This window comes from Leptinotarsa decemlineata, unplaced genomic scaffold (genome assembly GCF_025532065.1).
Source record: "Leptinotarsa decemlineata unplaced genomic scaffold, Ldec_3_MD MMD2_tig00003736_RagTag_RagTag, whole genome shotgun sequence".
Lineage (NCBI taxonomy): Eukaryota > Metazoa > Arthropoda > Insecta > Coleoptera > Chrysomelidae > Leptinotarsa > Leptinotarsa decemlineata.
The window spans coordinates 6,833,115-6,858,385 of record NW_027412593.1 but is presented as its reverse complement, the minus strand read 5'-3'; the positions used below and the strand labels follow the sequence as shown (position 1 = coordinate 6,858,385).

At 36.3% G+C, this 25,271-nt stretch overlaps 1 protein-coding gene across 1 annotated transcript in view; it reads right to left on the bottom strand.

Annotated features, from left to right (window-relative positions):
* Positions 1–2,172: 2,172 nt before the first annotated feature.
* The window catches only part of LOC111515268 (macrophage mannose receptor 1), a 45,933-nt gene continuing 22,834 nt past the window's right edge, over positions 2,173–25,271 (bottom strand). Inside the window, exons 7-10 of the mRNA XM_074178372.1 lie at positions 23,400–23,726; positions 10,704–10,801; positions 10,540–10,648; positions 2,173–2,734 (exon numbers count right to left, since the gene is read on the bottom strand). Of these exons, the coding sequence (XP_074034473.1) occupies positions 2,244–2,734; positions 10,540–10,648; positions 10,704–10,801; positions 23,400–23,726 (1,025 nt within the window). The 3' untranslated portion in view covers positions 2,173–2,243. The remainder of the gene's footprint in view (positions 2,735–10,539; positions 10,649–10,703; positions 10,802–23,399; positions 23,727–25,271) is intronic.

Here is a 25,271-nt window from a genome sequence, read left to right as displayed (position 1 = left end):
CGATGATAGTCACTATCTTGCACTGACGAGTGGCTAATGAGCCCGAAACCGGTCTGCAAGCGTGCCCTTTCCAAAATTGAGGGTCTACTCTTTCAGTTGTATTGCCAATTGCATATGCAGGAAATTTTCTGTGAAGATTCCTGCACTGACGCCTGTCGGATATAATCCAACGACCTTCGTGGTAATAGCCAGGGGAGTAGTTGTTTTCTGATAGGCGTCAGTCCATTAAATCTACTGTGTAGGTATATGGAGACTGGCCTGAACGTTTAAAGTTCATTTTCTTCAGATTTGTTGACTGCCAGTCTTCAAGCATAGCCCACTAACTAATAAGAAAGGAAAACATAATGTTCAGTAGAAAGTATAGCAAAGATTTTTTGTTCAATTAATATAACCGCATCAACTACAAAGGTTATTAGCGTTGTGGTACAATATGAATCACATTACATTAGATGTACAAGAAATTGTTACTCGCTGTTATTCAATATCGGAACCATATCGATGATGATGATGAAATAATTTGAGAATGGAAAGACAATTCAGTGGTCTCACAGTCAGTTTCCTAGAGATCTTTTAGTTATTAAGGAGAGCGGCGACTTGTGGAGAACTACAAAAAAATGAATGATCATATCGAAAAAATACCTTAGACTATTTCAATCATTTGAAGAGCAATTTGAGAAACTCACTGACAGTATGCTATCTATTCAGCTCATGGATACTTTTGATAAAGGAGGCGAATGCAAAGGCAACATGTATAACCCAAGACGAGACGGAGTTGTTCAAAACAATGTCTTTGGCTCCATTTGTAGATTTTATGCTTTCTTCTTCCGTTTGTACTCAGTTATTGTTTCCGAATTCATTTCTCTACTAAGAACTTGAAAGTATGTTTTTGGTGGAAAAATCAATTCATTATTATTCTTTTCAAAGAATTTTGTAGACTCTCAAATGATGAAGTGATAATTGAAGATTACAAACATTTGAGGGTTGGAACATTGCTTAGCATATTCTCAAAAAACGTTCGTACTCTGTGGTAGCAAACTATGACTTTCCAACATCCCATGCAGAAAATTACTACCTTCTGCAATTGTAGAATGAATAAATATTGGGCTTGTGAAACACTGAAATTGTTTGCACGGGCCCGGTCCGGCCCGGCCAAGCCGGCAAAATATCACGACAACCGGTCTGGAAGGTTACGCGTCAAATGCTGCATACCGATCTAATGTAACCATTTTGATGGATATTTTTATTGTATATTATATCAAGGTGTCATCATCTAGCACTGATGAGAGAACAATATTTTTTTAATATCTGAAACAGATAGAGAAGAAGTGATTCGCTAAAAATCCCACCTCACCGGTAATTCTCTGTTTCTCCGTACTGGTAAGACCTAGAAAACTGAAATTTGGTATAAAGGTGCTATTTAGGTCTTAGATGTGCAGCTTCCAACTGTTGCGGTCCTTGGTTAAAGGGGTGCTTTTACATATGAAAATTACCTTTTCGTCACTGCTTCCCAGTAACGCCATATTTTCGTAGGCTGAAATTTTGTATGTAGGTTCGTTTCATGTTGTAGATGTTTCATGTTGTAAGTGCAATATTTTTGGATATTCCAACTGAGCAGCCCCCACTGGGGACAGAAAAGGCGCGTTAAAGTTGCTTTTTCATCACTGTTTCTCCATACCGGTATATTTTCGAACGCTGAAATTTTGTATGGAGGTTCATTTTATATTGAAGATATGTAATGAGGAAGGATTTTCAAATATTCCAACTGACGCACCAACCGCGGGGGAAAAAGCGCGTCCATGAAACAAAATTATCTTTTCATCACTGTTTCTCCATGCCATTGAATTTTCTGTGGGTAAATTCATATTTAGTATCAGCAATGCACCCGTGAGTCGAGGCGGGTCGTTAGTGACCCCATATATCGACCGGTTAGCATTGGATACCGACAGAGGAGACTCCCTGATGACTACTCCATACTGGCAGTTCTATTCCAGCCAGTCCGGCTGGTTATACTATGTGCACTTCAATAAGATTTTTTTGATATGTATATGATGTAATTAGGATGAGTCTAATGGATGACAAACTTAACTGGTCAGCCAGTTTAGCGACATATTCTATCCGTTCACAGTTTAGAATGTTGATCCACTACAAAATAAAATGTCAGAAACTCGTCACTCTGAATATAGAATGTTTAATTAAATTCAAAGTATTATTGCCTCGAATGAAACTTATTTTGAATCGGAATCCTACTCTGGTGGGAGATACTTAGGAATTTGAAAAGAATGATGTCTTGTGATGTCTTTTTCAGGAGGCGATGCATCAATATTATTCTTCACTTGAACGTGATATCCCCCATTGGAGGAAACTTGAACGTCTTCTGAGGTGAGGAACTTCTCGGCAACGGTGTTGGTTCCTTCTTCTGTAATGATGTTATTGCTGATGTACACTTTCACAATCGGTGGACTGGACGCGGCGCACTGACTGCCAGATGGCTCTGAATAACTCGATATGACACTTGGTGTGAGCTGTGGTACTTCACAAACAAAATAACGTTTTTTTTCACAATTTTGATCACTCCATTGAGCTATTTCGTCTATTTCGATACATTCGTTCAAGGTTTCAAAAATGCTCGGTTTATTTTTCTTCCAATTGACAAATGAAATGGGCTCTCTTGATGTAGACCATGCCCAGGAATCGCCTCTTTTCTCGCCTGATGTCCAAAATGGACCGGTAACAGCTACAAAAAATTACATTTCCATTTATTTCAATTCATTCAGAACAAATATATATTTTTATTATGTTATCAGGGTTTTCTATTCCAATATTTCTGAGTTTAGTTGAATTCTCACTTATAGAATCACATTCAATCTTCATTATTTGAAAAAGTGATGAATTTTATATCTAACACGGAACATCGCTGTTTCAACCCACCAGGTCCCATCAGTGATCCTAGGTTGAACCACTGAACTGTCCTAAAAAGAACAAAGCTACAAATTGAAGGTGATTTCATCTTCCCCTAAGAAGAAAGAAAACCAAAAACTTAAAGCAAATAGTTCTGTTAAAGACAATTCAATAATTGATTGAAAACAATATCTTTTATTAATGAAAAGAGAGAGAGAATGAATAGAGCAAATACATTTTTTTGCATAAATGGTACCTACTCGATAAGTGAGCAAACACTTGTTTATAGATAAAATAACCTCACTTAACTACATAAAAAAATATATATTCAATCCAATACATGAACATTACGAAAAAAAAGCATCACACTCAAAAATAAATATATAAGGAAATGACAGTGTAATACAAGAAGCAACCACAATAATGAGAACATTTATACAGTAAATATTTTTTTTGCATAGATGATACATACTCGATAAGTGAGCAAACACCTGTTTCAAAATGAAAGTACATTACTTGAGTACCTGATAAATATTCAGTCCAATACAAGAACACCACAATAAAAGCAATACGCTTGAAAATATATATGGAAATAACAGAGTACTAAAAAAAACTTATTTATTAATAACATTTTAATAACATTTTAAAAGTACAAATATTTTGGAATAAGTAATAGTTATGAAAGTAAAAATTGAACCCGTGCATGAAGAATTGAAAATGCTAGTATAAATGAGACAAAGTGAAATTAATCAGTTGAAATTTGGTTCGACGATCTCATTACGTTTGGCTTTTGGTGTTTCGTATATGAATCGTTTTACCTTATTTTTAAACATGTTAAAGTTCATTTTTTCTTTAATATGGTCAGGAATAAAATTGAACGCCTTGGGTGCTGTATAGGAAAATGATCACTGATAAACCGATTTGCTTATCAGTGGAACAACATAATGGGGTCTTTGTCGGTTACCATAATTATGCGTAGGTAAACTGGCGTGATTCTTTATTTTTTTATATATTTTAATATAACATACAAACAATATCTGTAGAATATCCGTGGGGTTTTTCTAAAATATTTCAGGTATCTGGTGATTTGATGTGCGTCCGTAGGGCCCCACCCCAACCTACTATGCCGTAACTTACTTAAGCAAAGTAAAGGATTTTCATATGCTTGAATGACCAAATTTTATTTTCTTGAGGTATCTGAATTTATAAAGCATGCTCTGTAGTTTCTTGATTACTATAATATTTCAAATAGGATGATCAAGTTCTTGTATGCCCACACGAAACTATATTTCTTCAACGTACTTTTCTGGCAGAATTTGGAAAGCAATATATTCAAAAAACCTAATTGTGATCCGCCACGCTATTTCTAGGTACTCTCTATATTGAAGAATATTTTGAAGAATCCAATGCATGCAGGTAGGATGGTAGCCGGTTGGGTTGACGTGGGTGGTTTGCTGTACACACGCAATCGACCGCTTTGTGAATCGGTGTTTCAAGCCGTGAGGCGTAACGATCGATTTTCACTTTCTATCGTCCAACACATGTTAGGAATCATACGTTAGAAGATGAGACCTCTTTAATCATCAGCTCGCACAAGTTTCGACTTTTGAGAGTAGTCTTTCATAGGGGGCGACAGCTGGTTAACGGAAAAACAGATTTCAAACAGATGTTTTGAAGAGATTATTAGCTGAGACTTTTATACGAAAGATATTTTAATAACTCAACTCCTTTGTCTGAAATTTTCAAAGGAAGCTTGATGTGACACAGTGTCAAGAGCATTCTCGTTGATTTCACATAGCCCAAAAAATTTCGAGAAAAAACTCACAATTATCCAGAAATATAGAAATACACAAAAAATCTACTTCCAGCTTGCTTGAATTTAAAAAGTGTTCTTTATTGCTTATTGTATGTAGCAGGTAGCATTCCGCATCATTTTCTGCGTCTCCATTAACCAACTGCAGTGAAAGAATAAATGAAGAATTTTCCAAGAACTTCTGGCATTATTATTTTGTAGGAAATTCAGTTGCATTTCTACAAACTTCAATTGAATACTTCACAAGCATCGATCACTTGATAACAAAAAAAATTATAACTTGAAGTTGAAGATACTGAAAACGGTATCTATTATTGAAGCAATAACCTCACATTGAAGTGAATATGGTTGTAATAAAATTGTAATAAAGTTGTAATAAATACTTGTTGAAAATGAATTGAGATGACAATGTGTATAATCCCATCGTTCTCTGGTAGGGTGGTGCCACTTTATAGTAAGTTGTTTCATTATATTCCAAGATGATCTGATGGATGGCTTTCATAATTCTATTAAATGCTTTCAAAATTTCTCCGACTGACTAATACTATTTAGATAATGCCATAAGAAGTATTCAGACAATGCTAATATTGATTGGTCTCTTAGGCATTACAGAGAACCAAAACGAGTTGAAGTATATTCAGAATCATTATTAGATAGGTGTATCCAAATGAAAGAGTTCTCAAACAGTGAAGTTCGAGGTGTACTGAGTTGAATCTCATAACGATGAGCAGCCACAGTCCGTCGCGTATTTCTGATATGTACTACTCTTGGTGGAAGTAAATGTGCCAAGTCACTTGAACACTTCCCATGAAAGTATCCATAGAAGTATTCAACCTTTCTTCGATGTTCCAGACTATCATGAGAAAAATACTCCAATGAAGGTCTGATCTGAGCTTTCTAAAGCATCAAAAGTTACTGAGGTGTATACACTATGTACAGTGTTCTGGTTCGGAACAGTATTTCAAACTTTTGAGAAGCGGCTTTTGCAATTTCAGCGACATGATTGTGCCAAGACATATTGGTGCCTATTTTAATCACCAACAAACTTATCGAAGCAGAACGTGGAATTGTCTAACCTGACATTATTATATCTGGTTCGGAGACATTTGTCTTTTTGGAGAAAACCGATGCCTGGAGTTTTGTGGCATTGAATTGAATCTGTTTACTGTCACCCCAATTTGAAATTACTTCTAGATCCTCATTAAGATATGCAATCTCCTGCTGCTGGTGAAGATGTGCCTCCGCAGCTGATGTCCTCGAATCCAAATGTAATGACGAGACAAGAGTCTGTCGTCAGCAAAGCAATATATTGAATTCTTAGTTTTTCCAATTAGTCGTTGATATACAATAGAAGGAGGGTTGGTGACAATATAGATCCCTGGGAACACCAGCGTTGATGGTAAAAGTATTTGAGAGATATCCATCGATGGCTACTTGTAGGAAACGTTCTTTCAGGAAGCTGGAGAGCCATACACAAAAATGATCCGACAATCCATAGTATCGAAGTTTTGCCATGTCTGAAAAACTCAGTATAATGATTCACCAAAGGGTAAGAAAAATAATGACTGAGCCGTAACTTTGTAAAAATCAATAACACCATCCATGAACGTAGGCAGCAGGTGCAGCAGGCAGCAGGTGTGAATAAAAGCAAGACACAAACAGTAATGTTCTTGCTGTCCCATAATCTCTTAAATAATGTGAAATGTCTTGGTATAACCATTGATTCAAAGTTAACTTGGAAAGCCCATATTGACAAACTAGCAAAAAATCTATCATGCAAGGTCTATGCAATCAGGCAGATGAAAAGTAAAGTCGGTAATGAAACTGCCTATACCGCTTATCATGCAATGTTTCATAGTTCCTTAATTTATGGATTGATAAACTGGAGCACATCTGTTCATATTTCGAGAATATTCGAAATTCAAAAAAGAGCACTCTGCCATCATGTGTAATATACTGCAATTTGATACACATTCAAGAAAATTCACAAAAGTTTACTACAAACGGTCACAACCATTCGTATAATACTAGGAACAAGGATAATATTAGAACACTAAACCGAAGACTAGAAATAACAAGGAGATGTAACTCATTGTACAACTCTCAGTAATGATTCAAATAATTCTAGTAAATTTCAATGATTCGACTTATTTTTCATGAAAATAAATTAAACGGTGTTGACAAATTCACTTCTTATTTGTCGTTCAAATGGAAGTTTGATTGTTTACGTTTATTGATTTCCAGGGATTTCGCCAGGTTGAATTTTTGTCCTTTGTTTTCTGTATGTAATACATCTTTGTTTACGTGGAAGTTGCAGTTATTTTCCAACATGCATATATTAAATTCGTTTTCTTTTATTCAAAACTTTTTTTGTATTCGGAGATTCTGGTTTTACTGTTCTAGATGTTCTTTCAATATAAATTTTGGACACGAGCCACATTTTAACTTGTAAACACCCGATTTGCTGTCCTTGTCGATATCAGATCCGATGTTTTTTATACGTCTACCTGATGGGTTGTCAGTCTTCTATGATAAGTTCTGTTCAGTTAGTATTCTACTCATGTTTTCTGATTATTTTCTTGCATACAGTGTTTCAAAAGTGTGTATCTTTCATGTGCGGGTATATTGAAGTTATTCACTGTCATTAAAATTCTCTGTTGGCAAAAGGATACTAATGAGTCTGTGTATCATTCTCTGGTAAGATGGTTGGCTGGTAAGGTGGTTGTTGATACTTGTGTTTGTATGGGTCGTTTTGTGATAATTTATGAAATCATGTTTGTTGATGATTCTTGGCATTATCGGGTCCAAAAAATTTACAGAATAACTGGTTTCAAGTTATATTGTGAATTTATTGTTTCGCAGATTGAAACTGATGTATTGGATTTTAATATACAGGGCGTTCCAACAAAAATTTGACGTTCCTTGTAAGTCAGAAACGGATATATAATCGAAAATTTCAAAGAACACGTCAATTTTCATTTCTCGGAGGACTAATTCTGATATGAAAATCATACCCGAAACTTCACCCCCCTGCGGTCAGCAACTACACCCCTATTTTTTCAATGGCAGAGGGGGGGGAGAGTGATACATCATTTGAAAGTTATTTCGTCCCTCTATTACGTGTGTATTTTTTTTAAAACAGAAAATTCGCTGTCTTTCATTTTAATGAAAAAATCAACAACAAACAATTTCAGTGGAAATAAAATCAACGGATAAATTGTTCAAAATGACCTCCACCTAGTTGCATACAATAATACAGTCTACTTCCGAAGGCGTTCCGTACATTGTTCATGCCCGGAGTCAGCAATCGGCATTTCCGAACAATTCTCTGTGGCAGGCCTTCTAGATTTTTAGGCTTAGCAGAGTTCATTTACCAATTCGAGTGTCGCCACAGAAAGAAGTCCATCGATGTGAGATCAGGTGATCTAGCATGCCACAGCACTGTATCCCTTCTGCTGATTCAACGCATTGGAAAACGTTCATCCAAAAATTGTCTCACCCGAACATCAAAATGTGGGGAAGCACCATCCTGCTGGAATGTTATTTTATTTTACACTAAATTGTCATCCTTTTCTAAAATTTGTGTAATCATAGGATCTACACAGTCCAGTAATTACTTTAAGTATGTGTCTCCATTGGGATCACCTTCAATGAAGGATGGTCCAACAATATGATTACCAATAATGCCGGCCCAGACATTCAATTTTTGTGGAGTTTGTAAATGTGTTTCCATCACCAAATGAGGATTCACATCGCTCCAGTGACGACAATTATATCTACTCACTTCACCATTCAAAATAAAAGAACTTCCTTCTAAAAAACATGTATTGTATAATAGGGGTTATTGGTCAGTTTCTCGCTGAACACCTCACAAAACTGCAGTCGACGATCAGGATCATCTTCGTTTAATTCCTGAACTAGCCTCATTTTGAAAGGATGGACTTTGTAGGCTCAGTCCATTAAACCTACTGTGTAGGTATATCGAGACTGGCTTGAACGTTTAAAGTTCATTTGCTTTAGATTTATAAATTCTTGCAGCAGTTTTAGCACATTCATTATTTCGAAAATAGGTTGAAACAATTTTTATCCTTTCTTCAGTAGAATGAACTATGTTGGAACACAGTGAACATGGACGACTGATTAATAATTCATGAAGAAGTGACAGTTGCCAAATATCTACTTTTTGTTCTGCGACAACTAGATTCAACAAAAAGTACCAGTGCAGAAAAAACTAACAGTGTCGTCTATTTCAAAATGTTCACTACTAATTGAATAAATTATACAAGTCTAGAAGACCTGCGACAGAGAATTGTTCGGGAATGCCGATTTCTGACTCCGGACATCTTCAATAATGTAAGGAACGCTCTCGAAAGCATACTGTATGATTGTATGGAACTAGATAGAGGATATTTTGAACACCTTATCCGTTGATTGTGTTGCCATTGACATTACTTTTGTTGATTTCCGCAATAAAATTAGCGTCAGCGACTTTTCAATTTTTTATTAAATAAAACGTTCAATATTTAATTTCTCAATAACGAATGAACAAATTTTGAATAAAAAATAGTAACAGAGAGACAAAAGACCTTTCAAAGTTTGTATATCACTCGACCCCCCATGCCATTGACAAAAATATGGGGGTAGTTGCTGACCGCAGGGGGTTGAAGTTTCGGGTATGATTTCCATATCAGAATTAGTCCCACTAGAAATAAAAATTGACGTATTCTTCGAAATTTTCCATTACACGTCCGTTTCTGACTTACATAGAGGGTCAAGTTTTCGTTGGAACGCCCTGTGTATGGTGCTATTGAATTTAAAATAATTTCAGTTCATGTTTATAGTAGGGTGAGGTTATCTGAATGAATTGAAGAGATTGTGTGATTTTCGAGTACATTTCATCTATGAGTTTGTCGGAATCGTCTGGAGTGACGCTTGGGAATAAATGTGTGACATCAAATAAAACAAATTTGGAATTAGGTGAAAATTGAATATTGGAGATGTACCTATCTGATAAGTATCTATGAGTTTGTTCTATGAGTTTGTAGGAATCTTCTGAAATGACGCTTGAGTTTTTTTTTGATGTGAATGTCATTAGAAAAGATGACTTTTACTTTTGTCAGCTTTTTTGAACGTGATATCGTTGGTATGGACTTTCTGTTTCATTGGCGTTAGTGTTTTCTGTTTTGAATTGTATTTTGGTGGATTTGAAATACTATTTTCAAAGATGTGAGCTGCTCTGTGTTCGATGTTACTATCAGGGGTTGTCAGCATTATTGCAATTTCTGTTTCTATGTCTAAGATTCGCAAGTTTTCTGATGGATTGATAGTTTTTATGATATATTTGGAATCCTCGTTGAATACTTGTATTTCTGTTTCAGAAGATAGCACGTCAGTTAAGTTAACGAAAATATCCTAGAAGTGGTGATCTGAAAATTGTGTGGTGGGGGATATATTATTTTCATAACTCCTTTCTAAATGTTTTTCAAGGGATTGAGAGAAGTTTCACAGATACAGCCCCAGGCAACAATATCATTTTGAAGATTTTCAAATAGCATAATATAGGATTTTTTATTTATCCGTGGTAAGGGTATTACGCACTGAGATGAACTTTCGAGATTCTGAATATGTACATTCCGCTTTAGGTTCCCTTCTATCAATTTCTGGATGTTTTGATGATTGATAATGGAGATTATTTTATACATTCAGCACTATTTTGGATAGTTTGATCAGATATGTTGTTGTAGATTGTATTGCATTTCTAATTTATATATAAAGGAGTTGATGAAATAACGAGAGAGAATATGAATCTGAATTTGTAAAATACTTACTTGAATCTGCAACTAAATGTCTGAGCAGTTCGGACTCTTTTCGATTACGAATGGCAACAAGTTGCATATTATGATATTTGCAAAACGTATCTGCTTGTGACTTTGTAGCCTGTAAATGACAGATTGAAAATGGTTTAATCTTCGCCAGTAACAATTATACTCACTACATGATCCTCTTCCAAATGGTATTTCTTTCCTTCAACATACGTATAGGTAATGAAACCTGGTTCCGTTTTTCTAATATTATGTAGCCAATTTCTGTCTGAAATTGATAAATAATTGGTAACAAGTATACACTCAAGGTGAACCTCCTTCAAGATTTCATAAATCTTTTTCAAATAACTGTTTTCTGATTTACCAAATAAATGAAATGAGCCAATTCTGGTTACTGTTCACGAGATTGTTATTTTTCAGATAAGCTTTTTAATTTTTTACAGATCCTTTCAGGGATTTCAGATTAATTTATATCATATTAGACAATGGAAGTCCGAACTAATGAAATTCTCCATGAAACATTGTCAACCACCTTCAAACCCTCTCACATTAATAATGCTCTTATTTGCGTCAAAGGAACAAATGCAGGTAGCTCTTGGTCCACGGAAGGACTGAAAACACTCTTTTATGAATTCAGATACTAATTGCGTCTGGGATCATTCCTATCCAAACGTTGTACAGAAAAATGGGACAAGAACATAATAAATAGTTCAATTTTCTGGAATGTGACCTATATATGTGAAGTTGATGAATTTCTGTACGGCTTCCATCAATTCCGTTTTTGGTGAAAGTCTTTTGTCAGTTATTTGGTCACACCGTGAAAATCATTGTGTTTAGGAGCCGGTAAACATATGACCGGCTCCTAAACAAACATAAATGTCTTTGAATCCTCTCATGTTTTCCGTCACATTAACCCTAGAATATATATGACAGGGATTGATAAATGAATCTTTCAATTATGAGAAATTATTCAAAAAGGTCTTACATGATTCTTTCCATATAGAGGTTACCTACTTCTCCAAAATATTTTTTTTCCATCCATGTTTTGGTACGAAGATTGGTTGGAAAAGATCCCAGTCGTAATCATTATCTGAATTCATGAAAGCCGTATAAGAACTTTTGGCAAACTACTCCTTCAAGATGTACACGTGCATCACTTACAACAGACGGCATGAGGCTGAAACCAATTTTATACTTCCGGAGTATGGAAATGATACATTTTAAGGAGTAACAAATGACCTGAAAATGGCAAGAAATGCAACCAGATTCCAAAAATCTACGCCATTAGCTTGTGTGTGAACAGATTGGCAAATATCAACCTCATATATTTCAATATGAAGAATTTTTGATAACCAAGCGTCTTTGGAATACTTGGCTCTCACCGTGCAATGTACAAATTGATAGTAAATTGGAAAAAATGTATCCTCTATGGAACAACTCAACAGGTTTCCTCTGATCTGGATTCCCGGCCACTCTGGCCTGGAAGGTAAGGTTACAGAAAAATAGTACCCACTTCTGTTGCCACAAAAGTAATGACGATATTACTGAGTTATCGAATTGAAAGTGGATTTTCCAAAACAAGATTAAGTGAAGCATAAAACAAATTGCGATAAATATTCATTCCGGAGAGATATATAACGAACATTTTGAATATTTGAATTTGGAGAGGAATACAAACACACACATAAAAACGGGAAATGAAGTTTGAGTTGAAACAACAAAACGAATAATTTTCACAGAAATCTACATGAATTCAATCAATGAAATCATGTCACGACATGTTTCACTATCAAAGTAGCTTTTCCATAGTGAATGACATACTAAAAGTTAATTCTATTATATACTTAAATTTTTATATACACCACGTAATCAATAAGTGAGAGATACCTATTTAGTTTTTTTTCTATCATAATTACCTAAAGCATCTACCCAACTTTAATATACCCATGGTACATCCTCAAATTTATATTACCTAAAGGATATTTTATCAATTCTATATCGATAATACAATTTCGGTTTCTAAGAATGGTGATTTATTTAAATCCAATTAGTCATTCAGTAAAATATTTGAATTTATAAGTCCATTGCTTCCAATTAAATTAGCTTCAAAACTTTTCTATGTGTAGAATTCCGAAATCTCCGTTGAAGATATGATGTTCTACTGAAAAATTTGAAAATGTTAAACTCGTTTCCTCATTTACGTAGCTTATATGATGGTACTGTATTCAATTTATGAATGTTTTGTCAGTTTGACCAATATTTACCTTAAGATAAATTCCACAATTCAATTTACTTACTCCTCATCTCTCGAATTTGGATATTTTGTCTTTATTATTTTTAAATAATTTTCCCAACGTATAAACTGTTGTATATGCAATTTCCACATCTTGTTTCTTGAAAAATAAAGCTGCTTTTTCTATTGTTTGTCCAAAATACTACACTATGATTTTTATTATCTGAATTATCAACAGGAAAACATTCTGAGTTGCTTTAGCGTACATTTTTTTGGAAAGTATTTCATCTATTTATCTATTTTATCTATTTATCTATATATTCAACTTTAAAGCCGTTGTTTACAGCAATTTGTCTAATGATATGGGAAAATTGACAAATCTATGAATCATGCTAATATAAGATACTATTTTTTGTTGGTACGGATGGGTAGAATCGTGATGAATGGTAATATACGTTTGGGAAGGTTTGTCATAAATTGAAAAGTCATGTTTGTTGTTTAGTATACCAATTTTCAGGTCCAAGAAATTTATTGAGTTTGAATTGTCTGCTTCTACTTCAATAGTGAATTTAATGTTTTCATGAATATGTTAATATTGTCTCTTAGTACCAGTGGAACATCCCAATACGAGAAATACTCAAATAAAATTTTTTTTGAGACATAACGACAAACGGTAAATGGTTTATATTTTTATAACTGGGTTCACTCGACAAAATATACACATTTGAAAAATCAGGAGTATATAAATTAAATTGTGGAACTTGTCCTAAGGTATATATTGGTCAAACTGGCAGAACATCCAGGAATCGCATTCAGGAACATCATATGAGCTATGTAAATGAGAAAAGAAGTTCAAAATATTCAAATCTCTTTTAGAAGAAAATCATATCTCTAATGGAGATTTCGGCATTTCACACGTAGAAAATCAAGGTTTGAAGCTAAATCATTTGTAAGCAATAATTGATGAAATAATTTCACTGAAAGACCATAACTGAACTTGTTTTTTTAGAAACCAATATTGTATTATTGGTGGAGAATTGATATAAGATGATCTAGGTTATCATAATTTGAGGAAGTACCTTAGGTATATGAAAGTTGAGTAGATACTACGAGGTCCGGCTATTAAATAACGAAACTGGTAACGTGAAAGGGTTTTATTATAAAAAGTATTCTACATTCGCATGCTCCCCTTCAATATACTCCCCTCCCCCGACCACAAACCTTTCCATACGTTTTTTCCATTGATCGAAGCAGTACTGGAAGTCTTCTTTGGTGCGTTTATCGGCAAAATACCGTTTCACAGATAGCGTGTTATGGGCAGGTACGTTGTCCTGGTGCGAAATCGACGAGTTGTTTTTCCACAACTCGGGCCGTTTCCTTCGAATTCGTTCTCGCAGTGTTGCCAAAACTGACAAATAGTAAGTCTGATTGACAGTCTGACCCTCTGGAACCCATTCAGTCATCACGATACCGTTAATGTTGAAAAAAACGATCAACATTGCCTTTTATTTCAATTTGGACATCATTGCTCTCTAGACCCTCACTGAAGTGCCTACACCACTCAAAAACACGCGCACGAGATAGAGAATTGTCCTCATCGGCATGTCTGTTTGAAAAATCTGTTTGAAACCTGTTTAAAATCTGTTTTTCCGTTAACCATCTCTCGCACCCCTACGAACGACAACCCTCAGAAGTCGAAACTTGTGCGAGTTAAGGATTAACGAGGTCTTACCTTTCAACGGGTTGGACGATAGCAAGTGAAGATCGATCGTTCAGACTAGGGCTTGAACCACCGACCAACACGGCAGTCAATTCGAGTGAGTGAACAAATCACCCACGCCGAACCGCTTGGCTACCGATCGCAACAATTCATAGTACTCAGTTGGAGATTTTTTCAATTTCACGAGAAATTTGAGATTGATACGTTGCTCCTGGTTTTCGTTACACATGGTTTTCGGCACGAGAAAAAAACACGTTCGTTTCAAAATGCTACTGCACAAATACTATAATAGTAACGAAAACGTGAATATAGGAAATTTCCAGATACCCAACGCACTACTCGTTTTTTTCCCACCCCTCTAGGCGCGCAGTCTCGTTATTTAATAGCCGGACCTCGCATAGGTAATTATGATCGAAGAAGAAACTAAGTAGGTATCTTTCACTTATTGATTACGTGGGGTATATAAAAATTAGAGTATGTAATAGAATTAACCTTCAGTATGTCAATACTATGAAAAAGCTACTGTGATAGCATAACATGCCGTGATATATTTTTGAAAATGAAGTTTGTGAAGAATTTTCTTCGTTGAGAAGCTGGATTTATTTAATCGAGTGTGAATCCAGATTGTTGCAGTGGAAGATAAAATAGACCCACACTTCAAACAAGAGAGCAATATAATAGTAATATAGTATAGGAAACAGTACGGCAATGGAATAGTGACCGTATAGTAATGGAATGGCAACTATACCAATAGAAGAGCAACATCAGAGCGATTGAATATTAACATTAAAGCAGGCATGTCTTGTGCGAGTGCCTGGAGTTATCGTCAATAAGAGAGTGTGTGTTCGGCGAGTCTTGGCCTACACCTGCCGATATGAAGGAGATGTCTCCCAGCGACCTGTCCACCTTCCTGGAAAGGACAGGATGGACGATGACCTAGGAGGACAACTCCTCGGGAGGATGTCACATGTGGCCTAAGTGCGTGGACTTACACTCACCCTCCCTACTCTACAGATACAGATAGAGCACAATGGGAGAATACAACCGAACCAGACTTGAAACCATAGAGCGAATTCCATATATCTGCCAACCGTGGAAGATATTAGGTTTTAAGCGTTTGGCATAGTTTTACTATTGAAATTTGACCTGAAAGTTTGCTCACCAAATGAAATATTCTCTTTCGTTGAAAAACTGAACAGGAGAGCGCATACTCTGTATCTGCCAACCATGAAATATATTAGGTTTTGAGTGTTTGGCAGAGTTTCACTCTGTAAATTTGACCTGAAAGTTTGTTCACTGAATAAGGTAATTTGCTTCGTTGAGAAGCTGAACTTATTTGGTCAAGTGGAATGTGAATAGGTGTGTGCCTCACGGGTTGCTATGGACGATAAAACAGACTCAGACTCAAACAGAACAGTTGAGCATGGTATAAGAAACAGTGAAGCAATGGAATGGCAACAGTAGAGTACTAAAATAGCAACAATACCAATAGAAGAGCAATACTTCAATACTAGAGCAACATAATAGACATAGATTTGGAACAGTAAAACAATAAAATAGTTATATAGTATGAGAAAAAGTAAAGCAATAGAATAGCAACAGTAGATCAATATAATAGAATGAAACTTGAAACAGTAGAGCGCATACTGTTCACCATAGAAGATATTAGGTTTTCAATGTTTGGCAATGTCTTTGTTGGAATTTGACCTGAATGTTTACTCACCAAATAATATTCTGCTTCGTTGAGAAGTTGGACTCATTTGTTGGAGTAAAGTGTGAATAGGTGTGAGCCTCTCGAGTTGAAGTGGATAAGAGAATATACTCAAACATGAAACAGTTGAGTAATAGAGTAGTAATATAGTATAAAAATCATTGGAGTAATAGATTTGCAACAGTAGATCAATAAAATAGCAGAAATACCAATAGTAGAGCAGTGCTACAATTCTGGAGCAATTGAATAGCAACAATAGAGCAATATAATAGACGCAGACTTGAAACAGTGATGCTCTGTTTGGAACCTTTGGTGTAGTAATGCATATTACTGGAGTTTTATCCAAACACCAAACCACTATTTTTAAAACTTTAACACGTGTTTGAGTTCAATCTTCCCCTTGAAGATGATCAATTGATGATTTAAATACGTGTCGAGGTGTAAAAAATGACGGTTTGGTGTTGGGATAAAACTCCACTAATATTCAGTGAAATGAAAGGATTGTAATATAGTACAAGAAACAGTGAAGCAATGAAATAGTAATAGTGTAGCAATAAATTGATGGATGTAGCCGTTGTTACTACGTGGTAGGAGATCATAATGAAAAGAGAAATGAAAATTCCTATGTTTTTTACCACTTTCAATTTTTTTAATAGTGTAGCAATAGACTACCAACAATACCAGTTGTAGAGTAGTACAAGAGCAGTTGAATGCCAGCAACAGAATAGCAACTCAATACTAAGAGTAGATCAATAACATAGTATTAAGAATCAGTGGTGCAATAGAAAAAACCCCGGCTAGGAACGATAGAGCGCATACTCTGTTCTGCCCGCCAATAACGAACCAAATATTAAAATTTTTCCAAATACGTGAATGTGTTTTCACCACCAAATTGAGTTTCACACCGCTCCAGTAAAGACAATTATGTCTTCACTGAAGCGGTGTGAAACATAACCATTCGACATAAATATACATTCATTAGGGTTTATGATGGATAATTTTTCGTCGGAACTTCTCACAAAACTGAAGTCGATGATCAGTATCATTCTTGAATATTACTGAACAGCAAAACTCTTGAAGGTGATCACTTGGTGATGAAAGATTTAACTGTGTTACTACACCAAAGGTACCAAACAGTACATCACAAGTATACTTTTTTGAATTGTAAACTGGATATTAAATTTAAAAATGACAGAATTGGTGAATTTTCAACACTAGTAGATGTAATGAAGAAAATAGGATTGAAAACACTATGTTTTTTGCCACTTTTATTTGTAACTAACGCTACTGCAGTTTCGTCCTACAAGGACGGCGCGGAGGGTTGGCTGTCCTTGTTCAGCTTTCACTGCCTTAACCACTGTGCATTCTGTTTTCGGCGAGTGCATTGACTTGGGATATGAGGGTTGAGCAAACCGGCCATCGGATGCCTGCTTCCAATTAGCCCCACTGGATACGGGAATGACAGAATCACTTGTGGTTCTGTTATTCCCTAATTGAATGGCATCCCAACGATGGCTTAATCCTAAGGTGTGTATCCGTGCCAAGAGGATGAATGACACTGAACCTATTAGCTGTCTTTACGGAACCTTCGAGATACCGGGCGCCCTCTTGTCGTAGCATCGCCTTATCACGGTAAAGTGTGATTGACCTTTTTTTCCTAGATACTCGTGGGACTTTTATGGACAGAGTAAACTTGAAAATTTTTTCTGACCCTGAGTCTATAGAGGAGATGGATGTCGAGTTTACGACTCCAACTGACCTCCCTGTAAACTTAGATCAGGAGCGAGTCTACAGAGGAGATGGATGTCGAGTTTACGACTCCAACTGAACTTCCTGTAAATTTAGTTCAGGAGCGAGTCTACAGCGGAGATGGATGTCGAGTTTACGACTCCAACTGACCACCCTGTAAATTTGATTCAAGAGCGAGTCTACAGAGGAGAAGGATGTCGAGTATACGACTCTAACGGACCTCACTGTAAACTTAGTTCAAGAGCGAGTCTACAGCGGAGATGGATGTCGAGTTTATGACTCCAACTGACCTCCCTGTAAATTTAGTTCAAGAGCGAGTCTACAGAAGAGATGGATGTCGAGTTCACGACTCCTACCGACCTTCCTGTAAATTTAGTTCAGGAGCGAGTCTACAGCGGAGATGAATGTCGAGTTTATGACTCCAACTGACCTCCCTGTAAATTTAGTTCAAGAGCGAGTCTACAGAAGAGATGGATGTCGAGTTCACGACTCCAACTGGTCTTCCCGTAAATTTAGTTCAGGAACGAGTCTTCAGAAGAGATGGATGTCGAGTTTACGACTCTAACGGACCTCCCTGTAAACTTAGTTCGAGAGCGAGTCTACAGCGGAGATGGATGTCGAGTTTATGACTCCAACTGACCTCCCTGTAAATTTAGTTCAGGAGCGAGTCTACAGAAGAGATGGATGTCGAGTTCACGACTCCAATTGACCTCCCTGTAACTTTAACCCAGGAGCGAGTCTGCAGAGGAGATGGATGTCGAGTTTATGACTCCAACTGACCTCCCTGTAAATTTAGTTCAGGAGCGATAGCTTCTCAACTCCCCAACTCCTGATCCAACAACTGAACGTTAAAAAAAAGTTTGGTGGTGCAGCCAGGAAACGACTGAGGCGTCTCCACAAGAGCGGGGTACCTTATAAAATCACCTTGCACCAAATTCTTGAGCGGCGTACGCAGAATCTGTCCCAGGTGGGGAAACAACCCCCCATGAGCAGGTTAGCAAACGTTTGCGCTCAAGTGATTATTCACCAAAACCAGAGGCGAAAAAGCCCTGCACGGCTGAATTTAAGTCATCGTCAGGTGTAGCTGATGTGCAAAAACCCTCATATGGGAAGGTTGTCGTGGGTATCAAGGGGGAATTTTGCAACTTGATTATCCGACTACTTCATCAACAGAGCATATACTTTGTGCCTGCCCCGCTGGGGACCCAATCAGGTCTTTAGAGTTCGGCAGAGCCGTACTCTTACCATCTGATCTGAAAGACCACTCAACATACAAACTAATCGGCTTCGTTAAGAAGCTGAGTTCATTTGGCCAAGTGTGAATAGGTGTGAACCACAATGAACTCTTGCGGGTTGCGGTGGAGGGTCGAATAGACTCACTCACTTTGTACCTAACCTAACCTAACCCTAACCTATAAGGACATTTTCAAACTTTCTTATTAGTCTTATTAGTCTTATCAGTCAGCTTATACGTCGAACTAACATAGAATATAGAAAGTTTTCACTTCTCTTTTCTTCATTATGATTTTCTAACACGTAGTTAACGGCTACAATAATCTATTACTCTATTCAGAATGTGCTAAAGTTGATAATAATTATACGGAGATATATAAGAGAGTGACCCAAACGTATAGGGAAAAACTAAAAGCCAGTTATAAGCAGTGCGTAAATGACAAAATGTCTATTTCCAGCAACAAAGTCAAATCAATGTGGCATATGGTACATACTATTCAAAAAAAAGAATACGTGGTAAATGAAATAAAAATTCAACAAGATGGTATTGAAGTATCAAACATAGACATGGCCAACAACTTCAATAATGAGTTCTCAAATTTCATACAGCCGCGAAATGTAGACTTCGATTAAATGAATAGCAATATCTCAATATGCGAAAAATCAATGTTTTTGCGTCCACTAACGGAACCCGAAATTATAGAATTGATAAAGAGCTTAAAGCATTCAAACGCAAGTGGTTACGATGAGATATCAAACAATTTATTGAAAAAATGTTCTTATGAACTTTGCAGCCCATTGACGTATATCATAAACTTGTCTACTGAAAATGGAATTTTTCCGGATAGTCTAAAACTAGCAAAAGTAACACCAATTTATAAAAAAGGGGATAGAAACCTCTATGAAAACTACAGGGGAATTAGCTTACTCTCAAGTATTTCCAAGATTTTTGAACTAAATTTTAAAAATCAATTAATGTCTTTCTTCACAACAAATAACCTTTTTTCAGAAAACCAACACGGTTTCACAAAGAACAAAAGTACAGAAACAGCACTTTATGAGTTCAATGAGCATGTGGTTGATGCACTTGATGGTAAATTCCATATTTGCGGATTGTTCATAGACTTCTCCAGAGCTTTCGATTGCGTTAATCATGACCTGCTATTAGGGAAATTGGAAAGATATGGTGTAAGAGGAGTTGCCCTAGATTTAATGAAATCCTACCTGGAAAATAGAGGGCAACGTGTCAGTGTTGGAAACACTCTCAGTCAGTTGGCAACCATTAGGCAGGGTGTCCCACAGGGATCAATCCTTGAACCTATACTATTTTTGATATATGCAAATGACCTGATGAAATATTTTCAAGGATTGTCAACTATTCACACAGTAGCGTATGCAGATGACACAAATTTCATAGTGAAGGAAATTGATGTAACGACCCCACAGGAAAGAACCCAGGATGTACATAAACAAGTAAACTTATGGGCAGAAAAAAATCACCTAACACTCAATACATCTAAAACTGTGATGATGAAGTTCACAATTAGTAAGTGGCCCGAACATTTTGTTACCCATGAAAATGGGGATCTGCCAATTGAATCTTGTACTTCTACAAAAATGTTAGGCGTCACCTTGGACTACAAACTCACATGGACTCCTCATATTGAGACCCTCTGTATCAAATTGAGAAAAAACTGCTATGCTCTGAGATTCATGGCTAATTTTTGTGGTAAAGAGATTTTACTGAGCTTATACTATGCGACCATAAACTGCCACTTGAGATATGGAATTTTGAATTGGGGTACCGGATCTGCTGCTGAAAGAATATTCATTTTGCAAAAATATGCAGTAAGAATCATTGCCGGTATTGGTTGGAGAGAATCATGTAGAAATGCTTTTAAAAATTTCAAGATACTAACTGTTGCTGGTCTCTATATTTATGAATTGTGTATATACGTTTATAGAAACAAGCATAATACACCTTTCCAGCAACATAATTATCCAACTCGTTCTAGAGGCAAACTGATGCCCAATATTCATAGAACAACTCTTTATCAGAAAAGTTTTCTTTATCTTGGACCAAAAATGTTTAATAAATTAGAAGAATCAATTAAAATATCACCAAATCTTAACATTTTCAAATCAAGACTGAAAAAGGCACTCATTGAAAAAAATTGCTACACACTTGACGAATTTTAAACTGTTTTTTTATATTTTAATGACAAAATATCACAACTATGTGATGAAATTGACTTTCATTTATTTATAGTTATTTTTTTACATAATCTAAGCCAAACAAATAATTATATGTATATACCTATATGTATCATATTTTTAGATTATTGATTACTACAAACATTATACTCTGTAACGTGTCCTACCCTCAGACGTTTTCCTTGTCACTGTACGTATAACAATGTACTTTTTAACAAGGAAATAATAAAAAATTATTATTATTATTATTATTAGTAGTAGATGTGATGATCCAGTTTCCTGTGTGGTAATATGTAGATTTGTAGACGACCTACAATCTCAACTTCGCAGCAGAACGTAATACTGCATCTTCTATATTGTGCACAGAACCGAAAGTTCTGAATTCATTCATCAACAGTTCAACGTAGGTACTGACGGCTCACGATTTGTGATGTATGATTCGTGTTAGAAATCATTGCAGCGGATTCAACATATTCGTTATTCCGATAGGGATTGCAACAACTCTTCCTTCAGTAGAAAAAAAGGATGTAATACATTGAATGAAAGTGAGTAAACAAAGAGGAAATTTCAGTGGCCAACTCTGTGTGATTAAATTAACTGAAAGAACAATTTGTTCAGGCCAGTCAGGACTTATCCACACTGTAGGTTAATAGACTAACACCTATCGGAAAACAAGTGTTCCTCTGGCTAATACTCCGAAGGGCGTTGGATTGTATCCAACAGGTGCTAGTGCAGGAATCTTCACAAAGGTATTTCCTGCATATGCTGTTGGCGATACAACTGTTGGAATCAATTTTCAATTATAAGAACGGGCACACTTGCAGGCCGATTTCGAACTATTTGGCCTTTCGTCAATGCAAGGTTGTGGCCATCATCAACCTAAAGTTGATGATATTCCATAATTAAAAATCGAATTCCTTTCAAATTCACAATCGCTCTATCTGGTAATCCAATAGATATCAGTGCAGGAATCTTCACAGAAGTATTTCCTGCAATAGCTCTTGGCGATACAACAGCTGTGATCGATTTTCAATTATAGGAACAGGCACATTTGCAGGCCGGTTTCGGGCTATTTGGCCTCTCGTTAGTGCAAGGTAGTGGCCATCATCAACCTGAAGTTGATGAATATTCCATAATTGAAAATCGAATTCTTTTCAGAGTATCATTCCTTTAAACTAGCTGAAGCGAACAACAAACATCGCTCTTTCTGGTAAACAAGGTACTAACCAACCGCATATCAAAAATCACCCAATTCCTCGTAAAAGAAAGGAAACCTTGGTATATATATATATATATATATATATATATATATATATATATATATATATATATATATTCAGTGGACATACTCGAAGATTGGCTGTAAATAAAAATTAACTAAAAGAACAATTAGTTTAGGCCAGTGTCTGCAATAAATAACTCAAACAAAAATTACCACTGCAGGACAAATTTATCAGACATAACTATAATAACTGAAGGTGCATCAACCCCTAATTTGTCAATGATACACGAGGATGGTGTTAACCCCTTTTTTCGAAGTAGTTTCTGAGAGCTTACATAGAGCATCGATAGGAAATGCCAGATCTTGACCCCAAAAGACATCATTAATGTAAGGGTAGAAAAAGGTTAAGAAAATCGTTTGAACCGTTGCAAAGCAATTAATGGACATCATTTTTCGGTATTTTTTTTCCATTAGTTCTAGTTTGCTGATTTCTGTTTTGATAAAATATTCAAAATCAAATTTCTCAATATAGTATGAGCCAATCTTGACAAAGTTTACGAAAATAATAGAGGAATGAGAGTTCTTCAAACGGAGAGTCCCCATGCTTTCGAAAAAATCACAGTAACTTTTGTCACAAGGAAAATGATTCTATTTCAAAATAGGTCCGTCTTGGGACAAAATTGACGTGTATTTCAGATTCTTCAACATACGTTTTTTTATGAGTTATAAGATAACGCCTGAAATATTTCTTTTCCGAAATTAAATAATCATCAAAAATATTTACCGTCCAAATCTGTATCTATTCGTATATCGATTTTCGGTGTCGTATGAAAAACTGTATTAGTTACCACACCAGCATGACCTCCATTTTCCTCTTCGGGATCGGATGTTGGTCTCTCGCAAATAACTTGATACTGATTATTGCAATAGTTGTCATTCCAGAATAAACCCTTATCTCTCTTGTGAATCAAGTGTAGGCAGAATTGAGTGTCACCATCTGGTTGACCTGGCAACCAGTTGGTGTATTCGACCCTTGTTCCTTTTGTTAGCCACACCCAAGTTTTTCCATCCAGAAGTTTCGTCCCAGATGTCCACCAATAGTCACCAATACCTACAATGAGAATAGAATTACTTTTAATTGGGAAAATTTTTTCTAATATGGAAGAAGAATCCGCTACTATTTGGAAGAATTCGCTTCAACCACCCTTCGTTCGATAATGAAGATATTTTTCATTCAGAAATAATAATGTCCCCGCCATGTCTGCCTGACTGAACGCGATGATCTCAAAAACTACCAATTGTAGTACGGAATAATACAAGTTTATATGAATAATTCATCAATGTTTTGTGTGAATTTGCTGAAATATGAAATACGATATTATCCATACGAAGCCACTTAATACCTTTGAGATGCATCAAAAGAATCCATTATATATTGCTCTTCTTCTATTAGGCTATCAAAAAGTCCGTTATGGCATATATTCATGTCGACACAAATCCCGTGATTTAATGATCACAAAAAATTCGTAAAGGCTCTCAATCAGGAAACTCTTCGTTGTAGCCTTCTATTTGATACCATAGGTATCAAATAGAAGTCTACAAATTTAAAGAAATGTTCGTTTCTGCATACACCAGATCGTTCTTCTCGAATTTGGAAAATACCTCACTATATCTAAACAAATCGATGTCCCGAAGCCTACGAGGCATGACACTTGAGCGAGTGAGCTGGTCAAGGGCTTTGCGAAATTCGTTGGTAGGTATCTTAGAGTGTGATGCTTTGAATTTCCAAAGGAATGTACCTTTTGAAAGAATTCAGAAAAGACGTTCATGAACTTAACTGTGATCGCTAGCGGTAGATCCTTACCTTGCCGACACAATACACTGTAGTGATGAATGCGCGAGAGTGTTGAACCTCGTTGATGACTGAGGAGTACCGAGAAGAGTGTCATATTGATACTGATGTCGTTCAAGGTCGTGAGAAAGGAAAGTTCTTGAGTCGCAAGAGGTGAACTCACTTGCCAAGGCCAAATGGGTGGGACTGAGTGGGTTCACGCCTCAAGGTCAAGGGAGATCTTATGCTTTGAAGCCGAAATGAAGAAGTAGTGATCACTGGTGAGCTATGGTTTGGATCAACTGTGCCGGCTAGGCAGGGAGCCTATCGGTTCAAATTGTTTTTGAATTTTTGTCGCTCCCCTATATAATCTTGTAAAGTAGCTCTGACTTTTGTTGAACTGATGGATTTCTTCAAAATCGATAACGTAAGTACTTCCTCTGAATGTATGTTCCGATATTGCTGATTTGTCGGTTACGTCATTGGCATCAGTTTTTCTGCGTTCGAACGCTTCTTTCTCAGGTTCCAATGAGGTTCAAACCACAGCTACAATGAATTTGGTAAACTACTTATACTGGGGCCCTCAGTTGACCTGAAACTCTGATGATTTTCGTTGATCTGAAAATTGTTTTCGCGTTGTGTTTCTCCAGAACTATATCAATACGACCCATGACATTTTTGTTAATAACACTCAGCAACACATGCATCAGGCCTATCAACGCAACCAATAGAAGCAATGTCACGCTTACCACCGGTGGAATAAAATTGGCGACCGGAACTTCTAAGAAAATATGCACTTTGAGGGAAACTAGAACACTGCGTTCG